The 12,843-nt window shown below is 41.3% G+C and overlaps 1 protein-coding gene across 2 annotated transcripts in view; it reads right to left on the bottom strand.

Annotated features, from left to right (window-relative positions):
• Positions 1-378: 378 nt before the first annotated feature.
• The window catches only part of ANTXRL (ANTXR like), a 60,075-nt gene continuing 47,610 nt past the window's right edge, over positions 379-12,843 (bottom strand). For both annotated transcript variants that reach the window (XM_086900438.1, XM_023929565.2), the window contains one exon: positions 379-5,471. In XM_086900438.1, coding sequence (XP_086756564.1) covers positions 5,241-5,471 — 231 coding nt within the window. In that variant the 3' untranslated portion in view covers positions 379-5,240. The remainder of the gene's footprint in view (positions 5,472-12,843) is intronic.

Below are 12,843 nucleotides of genomic sequence, written 5' to 3'. Positions count from 1 at the left end.
TTATCTTGCATGGATTTTACTTTATGTGTTCTATGACTACTCTTTTAGATAGCAGCAATTAATTCAGGCTCTGCTCCATGTGTTAATAAATGTCTGAGCCCTGACTCCAGTTCAATTTACTTAGCATTCCTACCTGGTTTCCAAAAACAATGGCTTACCTTTGAATCAGACAAAGATCAAAATTCTCAGCCTAGAAACATGAAACTGAGGCACAGAGCATACTCTTGTCCCTAACTGAATTAGTAGCAAGTGGAGGGTGGTAATTCTGACAGCCCAACTCCACATTCTTCTCCTGACAATTATGTGCCTGAGCTGATTAAAAAGAAGATACAGAGAAGATTATCACCTCCTGAAATGACCCTGCAATGAAATTCGTTGTAGTGTTTAACCAGTAAGCACTTTTATTGTTGATTCTGAAGCCATTAAAGACTACATTATGTTGGATTACAAGATTTTGGCTACATCTCCCACATTTACATGCAGGCATTACATTTGCAAGGTTTTCTCAGAAAAACAGAGCATGTGCCTAAAATGCATAAAGTTACATGATTATAACATGGAAGCAGCATGTCAGTTACAGAAATTTGTACCACATGTACCAGTAAAAAACCCACACCCCAAAGTAAAGCTTCTTTATCCCTCAAAAATCTTCCTGCTTCCTCTGTCCCTCATCTCCATGCCCCAACTGTGGATCAGCCCACATCCCCACTGTTTCTGAAAACACTACATCTTTCTAAACAAATGAAAAATTAAAAGATTGAGTACAGTACATTTTTCCCCATAAAAATGAAAACATTTCCTAAAACATTTGTCCCTCACTACCCTTCTCCTCATCTCCCAAATGAAAAATCTATCACAATCTACACATTTGTTCAAGCGCTGTTATATGTTAGGAATCTCTATTGCATTATTCAAAGGTATATCAGTAACAAACTTCTAAAAAAGCTAAGATGACCCAAAAATTCCCCTTGCCCCAAAACTACAGAGAACTGAAAATGCTATATTGCATTATCACACTTGCATGCATGTATCCTGAGCCACCTCTATTTATTCACCTTGAGCCCCTTTTAATAAATAACTGTCCAGCAGTAACATCCAGAAGTGTGCTGTCTCCACCAAATTAAACTCTATATTTACAGAAGTAGGGCTGTTTTCTCAGTGAAATGTTTCTTTAAAAAAACCCAAACAAACCACAAAAAAAAAAGTAACAACAATAAAACCAGCAAATGATTAAAGAGAGAAAGCATATTACTAATCATGTTGTCTGAAGACCAACAGGACTAAAAAGTATTAGGAGCACCAGGTGCACATGCATTTGAACTGGTACAGTTCATGAAATAATGTCATTCATTGTTATGCTTGCCCTTTCACATGAGAAGCTGATTCTTTTCTTTTTTTTTTCCCTATTTAGGACCGTCTGCTCTGCAGGCGATTCCCACAGATGGCAACACATGCACTGAGCCTGAAAGATGGCCATAAATATTCTTTGATCAATGTGGTTCTGTATCAGGTTTAAACACATTGAGTTTCCCCCCCCGCTGCTTTGCACCTTGTGTCATTTCACATCTGTACTAAGTGTGAGATCAAGGTCTCCTGAATCCTCATTTTCCTCTAGGATTTGGGGAAGCATTAGATATTCACTTTTTGCAAGTGTCAAATGATGTTGTATACTGGAAAATACATGGGAATCATCCCACATGAGAACATTTCTTAGCAGTGTAACTACTACAATCACAATTGACATATACAAGAATGCCAAAACAAACATTGAAACAACAAGCCTATTGGAGGAATTTTGTCCCTTCCTTTATTTTCTGACATTTCTCGTCTGATGGACATGAATATTACTGCCTTGATTTCAGTTGGTCTATTTTGATTTATACCAGGTAAGCATCAAGCTCAACAGATGATCAAATAGCAACTAGTTTCTCCTACTGTGCTGTTCCAGTGCCTGAGATCACTGCAAATGGATACATTTCTATACAAACATAAGGCCTTTCTGTAGCCAGCATATTCACAGCTCCCACCTTTGCAAAGGAAATTTCAGTCTTCCTCCTTTACCAGCAAACTAAACCTGCAGTGCTCCTGTCACAGAGGCTGCAGCCAAAACTTGAGTTACGCACCAAATGTTCAATTTTTTTTTACAGTGAGAATGCAGGAAACTCCTGCATTCTCATTATGCAAAATCTAATTCTCAAACCCATGGTGGTTCCTGCTTTATCATACATGAATCCATTCACCTGGGATTTAGCAAAGCCTAAGCTGTTCCCATTCCTGCTGCATCTGCAAGTTGTGCAGAATTGTTAGTATGTGTTATCTTTGCAAAACTGTCTATTCCAGCAAAGAAGAATATTCTCCTCAACTGCAAACAACAGGCATGTTGGATGTGTGACTGTGAGAAGCCCTGCCTAAGCTAACACCTCCACTGTTACTGGTAGTGAGTCAAATTCCACTAACATTAACATGAGGGCAAACCACCAGCTCTACTCACCCCTCCCAAGACCTGTACAGGTGCAAGACAAGACAAAATCTGGCTCCCAGGCTTTTTCATCAGCTAAAGTTAGTTCTGGACCCACCGAGTCACAGCTTCAATCTCACTGCTGCCTGCTGATAAGAGACTTGGCATCTACAGAGCAGCGGTCTGTCGCAACCCCATGAGAAGTTAAAGCTCTAATGCCCTGTTTTGTCCTGGCATGGGAATCAGTTTTATTGTCCTCTGCCATTTCAATTTCTAGTTAGCACTTGCTGGCTAATTATTCATATACAACCAACGTGAGAAGCTGTTAAGTTCACTGTACATACACATTACAAATCGTCTTGCTAGACCCAGCAAGATTATTTCAGGGTTTCCACATTACCAGCATAATGTCCATCATTGATCTCTGCTTGTGAAGCACCTTCCCCCTGCCCTCTCACTACAGTCATCCAGTTCCTTTCACTGGGGTCAACAGCAGAGATCCACCAGAACTGCAGTGGAAAATAGGACTTGGTTTAGTTTCACCTTTCAGCTGAAAGAAACAGAGATAGGTGATGACTCTGTGTCACACTGGCTGTAAAAGGCCTTTCCATTCACAGGAGTGCAACTCTTAAGCCATTTTTGTAGAGCAAGAGGAACCAAACAAAACCCTACACAGTTCCCACACACAGGCACAGGCGCGCGCACACACACACACACACACACACACACACACTCTTCTTTCCCCTCCAAACAGAAATCTATTCTCATGAACCAAATTATGCAGACCCTATTCAAGTGTCTAAAAAGAATGAGGATAGGGTTGAGTGCATTCCAATTCTCCTTTCTGGTCACAACAAAGTCACGGGTCAGCAAAGGACTTGAGCATAAGGAAGTTTCTCTTGACCTGCAGGACATTTTAACACATGTAGAAGTGCTTTGCTGGCTCTGGCCTAAATTAGGAACAGCTCCAAGGCCAGTTGGCACTCACAACCATGATTCCACTACCTGCACCAATATACATGAGGTAAGAGCTAAGCTCAAGAGAGCAGAGCAGTGCAAGAGGAGAAAGAGGCTCTGTGGTTCTTCTGAGTTATGTTTGACAGCCTCAGCTGCATACACACGGCATGTCACAGTGATCAGCATAGACTGATGAGAGCTTGGTGGTGTTCTGCAAGCAGGCCTTCCACTGGAAACATTAAGCTTGATTTCTGTTTGTACCAGTACAACTTTATATGCCTGTAACAATGGCATGAAAAGGTCTTAAATCTGGAGCAACTGCATGATACAGTTAGAGTTTTATCTTAGACTTATGTGCCAACAACTATGGTGATGTGTTACACGCCCACGCACAGATGGAGAAATATATATATATGCTGTGTCATAATGCAACATATCATTATTTCTACAACTATCCTAAAAACAGAGCCAGTGCCAAAGCAGACTGCCATAGGTTCCCTCTCCAATACAATAGGTAGTGGTGGAGAAAAAGCAAGCTCAGGTGTTATTTTGATTCACTAGGGAATGCTCTGGGCACAACCCACTCAGGTATTGCTTAGTGAACACTAATAATGGGTTGACCCACAATCCCGCGTCATAGATTCCCACCTCTGTGTGGGCGCTCACATCGCTTTCTGGTGCCACCCAGAACCGAGGTCATGCGAGAGCAGCCAAGCATATAAAACAGGGATAAAACTCATCCTCACTCTTCACACCATGCCTCAGCCACAGGTAGACTGCAGGGTTACATATTAGTGGCATCTGAACTGTCTAAAGAAACAGCTGCTAAAAGAGGAATTTATGTTTGAGCCACAAAAGGGTTGAATTCTTCTTGGCAGTAAGATCAAAAGGAAATTCATCCAATCAAATAGCAATAGAATCAGTGCCTCAATGCTGCTGATATAAATAACACATTCTGTTTGCTTACTGCAGTGTGTACGCTCAAATTCCATGTATGTTTGCTTTGTTTTGGACTACTCTTTCTATAAATGAAAACTAAAGATCAAGTCAAAATATTTTTCTCAAAATTCCTCTGAACATTGGACAAATATTAACCCAAACCTTTTACAAAGTCTGAATTTTTAGATAATCTCACCTTCAGTGGTTGTCCTATGCAACCACATCTAAACATATGCAGAGATGGCAGGCTCAAAACTGAGTTTTCCAGGGGGAAAAAAATATCCTCTTCTATACAGATTATTGAGCTAGATTATTGGCACACAGTCTCATGTTACCTCATAACTGTTACAGGCTTCTTAAAACTTCCATGGAAATTCCACCTGCAGAACCAAAGGCAGAAAGTTATCTCTGCAATTGTTGATCCATATAAACATCTGGATGCAGTACTGTTGGGGAAAGGAAAGCAATTTCCTCAATGAACTATGTTGAGCCAACTTGTAGGTGGCAGCTATCAAAGCCACTGATGCACGAGTACCGGCTAAAGTTATTAATGAATGATCTGACGTAACAGGTCAGACAACTGTCCTATCTAAATAGATCTTCAAATGTATACACACAAAAGCTGCTACTGTATCTAGATCATCGTTTTGGTTTCTTTCTGTTACCCATAGCTCTGAATCTTTCCACTGAATGTTAGCACGTGTGGTATAAATATATTCATACACTAAAATTGACACTTGGCAATTTTTTTTCCTTTTTTTTCTTTTTTTTTTTTCTTTTTGCTGACCAGCAACAAATTCTGATATCTTTAACTGTAAACCAATACTCAATAAATATGCTGTGTTCAGCAAAGAGACATGTTGTGTCGATCAGGTTTTGCTGCACTCTAAGCCATGGGCTGCGGTGGGGGGCGCGAAGGAGGAGGTCCAGGAGGAGCTCGGGACGGAGGTGGTCCAGGAGGTGGCTGCCTGGAAGGAGGCTGCAGAGACACAGGAGAGGAAGGATTCCTTGGAGCATTGTTGAGGGGAGCGTTGTCGCGCCATGGCACCTTCGGTGGTGGGCTGTAAGGGGCAGAGGTTCCGTCCGATTTCACACGGGTGAAGTTTATGCATCTTCCCTAGAGGTGAAGAAAAGTTCATTATTAAATAGCAGGTATTCTGGCTCATCAGCAGTAAGTCAAAGGTACTATAAGCAGAGAGGCCAGGCTACATTTCATCCAGTATCACTGACTAGATACTGGGTCCTAGAAATTACATTCAAACCATGTTGTACTAAAGCTCATATCTTCCTTGATTTTCAGAGCTACTACCTGTAGAGAATAGCCTAGGACTGGCTTAAACCAAAAGGGACCACACTGGGACTGTGCTCACATGTGCTCTCTGCTCTGCTACTAGAGCAGAGCATGCCTGAAGTGACAGCTCCACCCAAGTCGTGCTTGCCTTGGTGGGATCCCTGACTGCAAAGCTGTGCTTGAGAAAAAACTCATAGAGGATTATACCAGAGCAACAACATTAGCCACAGACACAATCTGTAGCTCTCATTTTCAGTGTTCCTAGCCTGGCTGATGTTTCTGCTTTGAGCATTACACTGGGATAGTAAGTGTCTTCTGTGCTCCAGCAGAGATGTGGCTCCTCTCAGAAACAACAATGAGGTGTGGGACTTTCACAGAGGGCTCTCCAATGAACATGATTCCAGGATGGATGCAGGATGCAGGCAGGCAGGATGTGATGGGAGCACTGTGTGTGGAAATTTTTAAACAGGAGTAGCTTGGTTTTAAAAAATATAGCAAGCATTGGGAATGTCCTAGTCAACTAGGGGCTAAATGCAAATATGCCAGGGTTTTCTTTAGCCAAAATAAAGCTTGGCATAGGTTCCCACTAATCAAGTTCCAGATAGGAAGAAAAAGAGAGACAGACCCCAAAGACCAGCTAGCCTTTCCTGTGAGAAGCAGCTGGAGGCTCCTAGGTTAGAGACAAAAGCTACATGGCAACCTCAGTGAGGCACCTCAGATAGGCTGCATGATGGAACCAGCAAACTAAATTCAGCTCAAGGTTATGAAAACATCCCCATAGCAAATTTAGGAGAAGGATACCAAATTTAGAAAACTTATCTCAAAGCTAAACAGCTGTAGATCACGATGCTCCCCAGCTACCAGTGGCTGTGGCAGCAGGAATACAAAAACCCACACCAGTCACAGATTCTCTTGGCTCAGAGCTGCCTGGCATGAGAAAACTCCGAAGGTGTTTAGAGAACAAGCTGAGTTTCTGTGGCAAACTCAAAAATCACAGTTTCCTCAGGAAACAAGGCAAAAGCCATCACAGCAAAACCACAACTGTTTTGTTGAGTGACTTCCAATGCCTACACCTTTGTTCATGAAAACGATTTATTTATAAAGAGGGGGATCACTTAAGTCTGTGGCTTCTCTGTAAAAAGGCAAACAGTTTCAACAGAAGCTTGTTTAAGGTCCAGAGCTCAGAAGATGATTTACAAATGTAAAACCCAAAGGATACCACCCTATCACTTACTTGGAATGAATGGCTCTGGGCTTTCATAGCTCAACTGCAGACACGAGCTGTTTTTATGGACATGTTGCTGCCTGCACATGGGACACACTCATAGACACACTCAGTAGTTCTCTGTCCCAGCTTTCAGCACCACAATTCACCACTACACTTTAACAGCAGCATCAATGAATAGCATAAAATTCTCTTCCTAGATGTCCAGGCTTGCTAAGCCAGACTTTGGTTATGAACCATGTTTGTGGCAATACTGTACTGGGGCCAGAGCCTCTGCAAGGAGGAAGAAGGCAGAAGCCAAGGTCTTGGTTACTTCTGCAAAGATAAGCCATTGGATCAAGAAAACCAAGTCAATGCTTTGCTCTACTCCACCACAGAACTTGAGTCCTCACCAGCACTGCAGCAAGCAGCCATACTTGCCAGGTATTTTTGTTTTGCTGTGCTGCTTCTGCTCTGTATTCAGAGCCCACTGGGAAATTCAGCAGTATTTATGACATGCAATGAATGTTACAGATGTATTTAACAGCTGTACATCAAATTCATTTAAGAAAACTCAGCCTTAATAATAAGTTAATAATAATAACAATAAAGTTATTAATTTAGAGCAGCTAAATAATCACTCAGGTGAAAGAAAAATCAGAAAAAAAAAGGTCAGAGGTGTTCAGATGAGATGCAGCATATGGGGAGGGAAAAATTCAGGGCAGAACAATCTACCTCATAGTAAATGCAAAGCTGCAAATCCAACATTAGTGCTTTTGCCTACAAGCCTTTCCTACTCCTCTGTTGTGTCTCTCTCACAAACATCAATTCCAAATATATTCATAGTCTATAATCAAAGGGGATCCCATAAATCTGTTTGCATTACTTTCACTTCAGTTAAAGTGATAGGCGACGTCAAACTGCTGCCAGTTTCTGCCACACTCACTGATTTGTCAGACAGATGGGTAATTTAAAGGCCATGCGCTGCATTGTGTCATGAAAAATACGGTTGAGTTGGGAGAGTCTGACAGATAGAGGCTTGGATGATCGATGTATGTATTGTGACACTTCCCCACAAAAGATTACCAGTGTTAGCCTACAATCTCATATATCAAAGACTTCTGGTGAATACTGGAGCAAATCCTCCTGAGCACTTCAAGCAGCCATTGATAAAATGAGGCCGAACTCTAAGCCAGTGTCAGGATTAACAGCTGAAAAGGGTAAGGGAAGAACAAATGATAATAAATCAGAAGTGGTAGTTTGGACTAAGTGTATTTTGTCAAAGATTTCTAGGTTGAAGAATTAAGCCCTCCACACATCACAATTTCCTAATAACAGAGTGCCACTGTTATTCTACCTAACACACACATTCCTCTTGGGTTAGCTTATAAAAAATCCATGATTTTTCTCAAATAAACATACTAACCACAGGGTTTTTAATATTTTTTGTTTGGAAGAATTAAGTAATTTCCTCTCCAAAGGCTTCTAAAGCTGGGAACACCGACAGAAATTAGGTATCCCGCACACTTATCTCTGCTCCTCCTGCACAGAAGATTAACAGGGATTAAGAAGCCGCCACCACCACTTTAGCAGTGGTAATGATCTATATTTTTCCAGAAGCATGGAACGCCCCAAGTGTTCCAGGGAAGGTGTCAGAGTTGCAAGGTGCACAATACCAGGATGGTCTCAGGCACAACAGCTGTGGGTAGCTGCTGTATTGTGTTCCAGGAGGCAGATGATCTGCGTGAGCCCAGCTCTGTCTGGCTGGGGCCCCGCTCCCCAAGCAGCCGCGCTCAGAGGAGCGACCCGCGCCGCGTACCGTCATTCAGGCACCAACTGAAGGTCAGCCATGTGCCATATGGAGCTACGCCCTTACTTCAGCTCACATCTGCACCTTCTTCCTCATGCACAATTATTTTGCCTCCCCATATGTCCATCCACTTGTTAGGCTCTTGTTATGCTGCTTTCCAAATTGGCTTTTCAAAAAGTACAAATACTGAAGCAGTGGGATCTGCCCTTGTCCCGACTCCAGCTTTTATCCCAGTGTAACAATCACATGTGCAATTCAGGCACTTTGTACTTCTAGGCAAAGTCTCCTCGACCACCTAGGATGTGTTATTGTGTGTGGTTTAAGGGGCGGGGAGGAAGGGAGGAACCTCCTGAAAGCCACTGCATCGTGTTGCTGGGCCACCTTCATCACAGTGCTCACTATATCATTCCCCAGCACCCATTTCCCCAAAATCTTTAGCTACTACTCAGCAAGTTTTCAGTTGACAGAAATGATTGTTAAAAGAATCCAGGCAATTCAAAGAGTGCCATGGGGAAGTCTGTTCACCCATGATACTAGCAGCACTTCAGCAAAAAGAATTTAAAATATCCAGGCCATCTGCCAGTAGCTGTCCCTTTTCTCTCTTCAGTTTAATACATGCATTGGTGTTTAACAAAAATCAAATCCAGTTTCATCTGTGTGCATGTCAGTATTTGTGTACACAAAAGTATGCCTGTTTCTTATTTTTAGCTACATTAGTTGACCTAATAAAAAACATCCTTCCTGTTATAAGTTTTGCTTGATTTTCCATTCCCTCTTGGTTCAGCTTACAGTCCCAATGCTACAATCTGGATTTGCAGAGGTGGGTATCTGACTGAAAAAGAGTTAGCTTCACTTAGTTTACTGAATTTTCTTGTCTTTGACCTTATAAGAGTATGACAATTGCATTTTAGAATGGATTAAAATAAGTCCTTTAAAATTTGAGCGTGACCATTCAAAACACTAGATCACCAAATTTAAAATGAAGTTGCTTCCAGTAAGGAAGTATTAAATTATTATTTATTATTTTTAAATATAAGTATTATTTAGGATCCTGAAATACAAAATGAACATAATTTCCTTAGTCTCTCTCTCCAGTTTTGATTATCTATGTCACTGGGATGAGTCTGCCAGCTTGCTATGAACCTGGTTCATCAGCATGCAGCTTCACTTCCTAAATATCTCTCGATAGCTCACTACAAAAATGTACCTCTAAATCTCAAAAGAATAGATTCAGATTTTATGCTACTTACAAGAGCATACAAGAGCATACTTACAGAGGATGGAGCATATTATAAAAAGTCATGATCACTTTAGCTAAGTGAAGGCTTTGATCCACACACCCAGAAAACAATGAGATATACACCTTTAAGATCAGTGACTTCTGAAAAAATTGAATCTTGGCAAAATTAGGGACTACCCTAATGTTCTAATAAAGAACAAGATTGTACTAGCAGAAACACCTACACAGAATAACCTAAACCAGCCAGTATGGGAAACTGATTTGGCAAATCTCTTTGTCAGAGGTAGATTATGGATACAACACCTGTACAGTGAAAGAGATGAAGCAAGGTGGTACAGAGTTCCCAATATTTGAGTTCCCTGGGCAAGTGTCAGGATTAGCAGCTGGCTCCTCAGGAGCCAGGATCTGTGTGCATCAGCCTTTGCCAAAAGCTTCCTCACACTGCACTGCTTCACGCTGACTGTGCGCTCAACATGTCACGGCTCATTAAAACCTTCATGGATTTCCTGGGAATTGCACTGATTACCCTGCAGCATACAGGCTAGAAATTAGTGAGCTGCTGAAACAGTTTGTCACTTAAAACCCAAGGCTGCCTGGTTTTCAGGAACATACAAGTAACTTTTACTAACTCCTGTTCTTACATTTGGTACTCAGATTATCATTTCCTTGTGTTGGAAAATAAAGTACTGGAAATGCCAGAGATTCCCATATAATCAGTTTGGTGACTGATCATGCTTTCAGGTTAATAAATATGCAATTTATAATTATTTTCTAATTATATAATTTAATGATTAAATTATAATAATCAAAAATAATTATATGGTGGTTATTTAATTAATAATTAACAATTATTTTATGAAATTGTAATTTATTTTTATATGTAGCCTTTTTTATATGTAGCCCAAGCTATCAGGGCTCAAATCAAAGCATTAAATATCAAGTTAAAATACTTGTTTGCCTGATATACGTGATTTGCCTGATATGACTCTCGTATATATATTCCACTTTAATAAGTCCTCTCTTATACATAACAATTTTCTGGGAAGATATTTGGCAGCTCAGCACTGATGACTATAATGCAAAACTATGAAGAGAGATGAGAAAATGGGGTTGACTGAAGAGGGTTTTAAAAGTAAGGTCTAGTAAAATGGCAGTGTCCAGCAATGAGAATGTAATTTTCTCCCTTCATGTTGCTTTTAAAATGGAAAATAAGTTCAGCCCATTCTTTTCCCAGTGTGTTATCTGGCCTCTAAGTAAACTCTTACCACTTTTGCTGCTTTTTTCTATGATGGAGTTATTGGAGGGGAAGGAAATCAATGCAGTGTGGGTTGTGAATCACTCATCGTAACATTGAGGACCCTGTAATGCCCTTAGGCACATCAAACGAATTCAAATAGAAAATTACAAAATGATAATGCAAGTGCACAAGGATGATCCTAGCAGCAGCAGCAAACTCTGTTTACAGCACAGCATGAGCAGGGTGATGCTACCAAGAGGTGTAACCTACTGGGCTCACCCAAAGTGCTGCTCATTGCAAAAGGAATTAGACTGAGCTCTAAGGTGTGGGAGGCAACCCAACTTTAAACAGGACACATATCCTGACCCAGGAAGGCCAGTGATATTTAAAAGCAGCTGAGGCACATGTGAATCCTTCACAGAGTCCACAAAAACCTTCTTATAAGTAATCTCTGCTTTTTCTCTTTTTAGCAACCAAACAAAACCACCCACAAACCTTGGCTCACTGGAGCAGCACCATGGAGACACAGCAAGTTAATCCCTGCCTCACCAACTCTGACTCCTAAATCCCAAACAGTGAGATCCTGCACATGGGCTGGGAGCTGAGCACATGGTGACAGTGACACACAGCCAAGCAATTCCTTGGGCTGCTGACACATTCAGGACAAAACCTATTGTTTTGGCTGAGGCATGGCTGACACTGCAGCCCAAAAAGCTCTGGCAAGATGCCCGAGCCTCTGTCATAGAGGAAAAGTGGGACCAACCTTGTTTGTAAATAAACTGGGAGAAAACATCCTTCAGGAGTTCAGTATGCCCTCAGACAGCCTGGCTCTGGGGGCCAAAGGGCTGAGAAGATAGGATTTATGGGGTGGGGAAGGGATAAGAGCACAGGAGCTCTTCTTTTGACACTAAATGTGTGATAATCCCATCCAGAGATCCTCCAGGGACCAAGGGAGATAGGCTGCTAGGGCAAACTCACAAACAGACCCATTGCATTCATTGCACATAACAGCAGCAATAAAAGTCATCTTTCAGGTCACTTCTTGGCCAAAGGAAATGTCAACAGAAACCGAAAGTCTTCATTTTTCAGGTAAAACAAGTATGTCAAAATAAGTTTAATTCAGGCTTGAAACTTGTGTTCATTTCAAATAATCTTTGAGTTTCAGACAGAAAAGGTGTTTCAAAACAAAAACTGAAAATACTGACACTTTTCAAGTGTGTATTTTCAACTTCAGCTAATTCTACTAACAGGAAAAAAACATTTACACACTGTCTAAAGGAACAGTTTTAAATCAAAATAAAGACAATAATGAGGAAAAGGGTGCTCAATTCTACTAGGCAATTAAAACAGGAGCTGTTTTGCAGTAAGATTAATAGCTGCAGTATCCCAGGCTACTGTAGTTCCTTTTACCACAATACTGAGAGCTGAATACAATCAAGTACTGATAGCTTTCCCAGACACACATCTGCAGACACTATTCCCCAGTTCACAGTCCCAGCTGTGCACAGCGCTGCTTGAAACAAGGGATGGGGTTTCTGGGAGCAGTCTGTTCAGCTAGGTCAAAGACCAGTGCAGGAATACACTGAACAAAAGGGGGCTACTTCCAATTTACCACTGGAGAAAGTGGACAGTAATGAGGAATCTGAGGGAGGAATAGCTCAGGAAATCAGACTTTTAAGCTAGGATCAGTACCCTTCAGCAAAATAA

This window comes from Cyanistes caeruleus, chromosome 8 (genome assembly GCF_971803275.1).
Source record: "Cyanistes caeruleus chromosome 8, bCyaCae1.hap1.1, whole genome shotgun sequence".
In the NCBI taxonomy this organism is placed as follows: domain Eukaryota; kingdom Metazoa; phylum Chordata; class Aves; order Passeriformes; family Paridae; genus Cyanistes; species Cyanistes caeruleus.
Note: the sequence above shows the minus strand (reverse complement) of the source record. Positions and strands in the feature narration are given on the sequence as shown.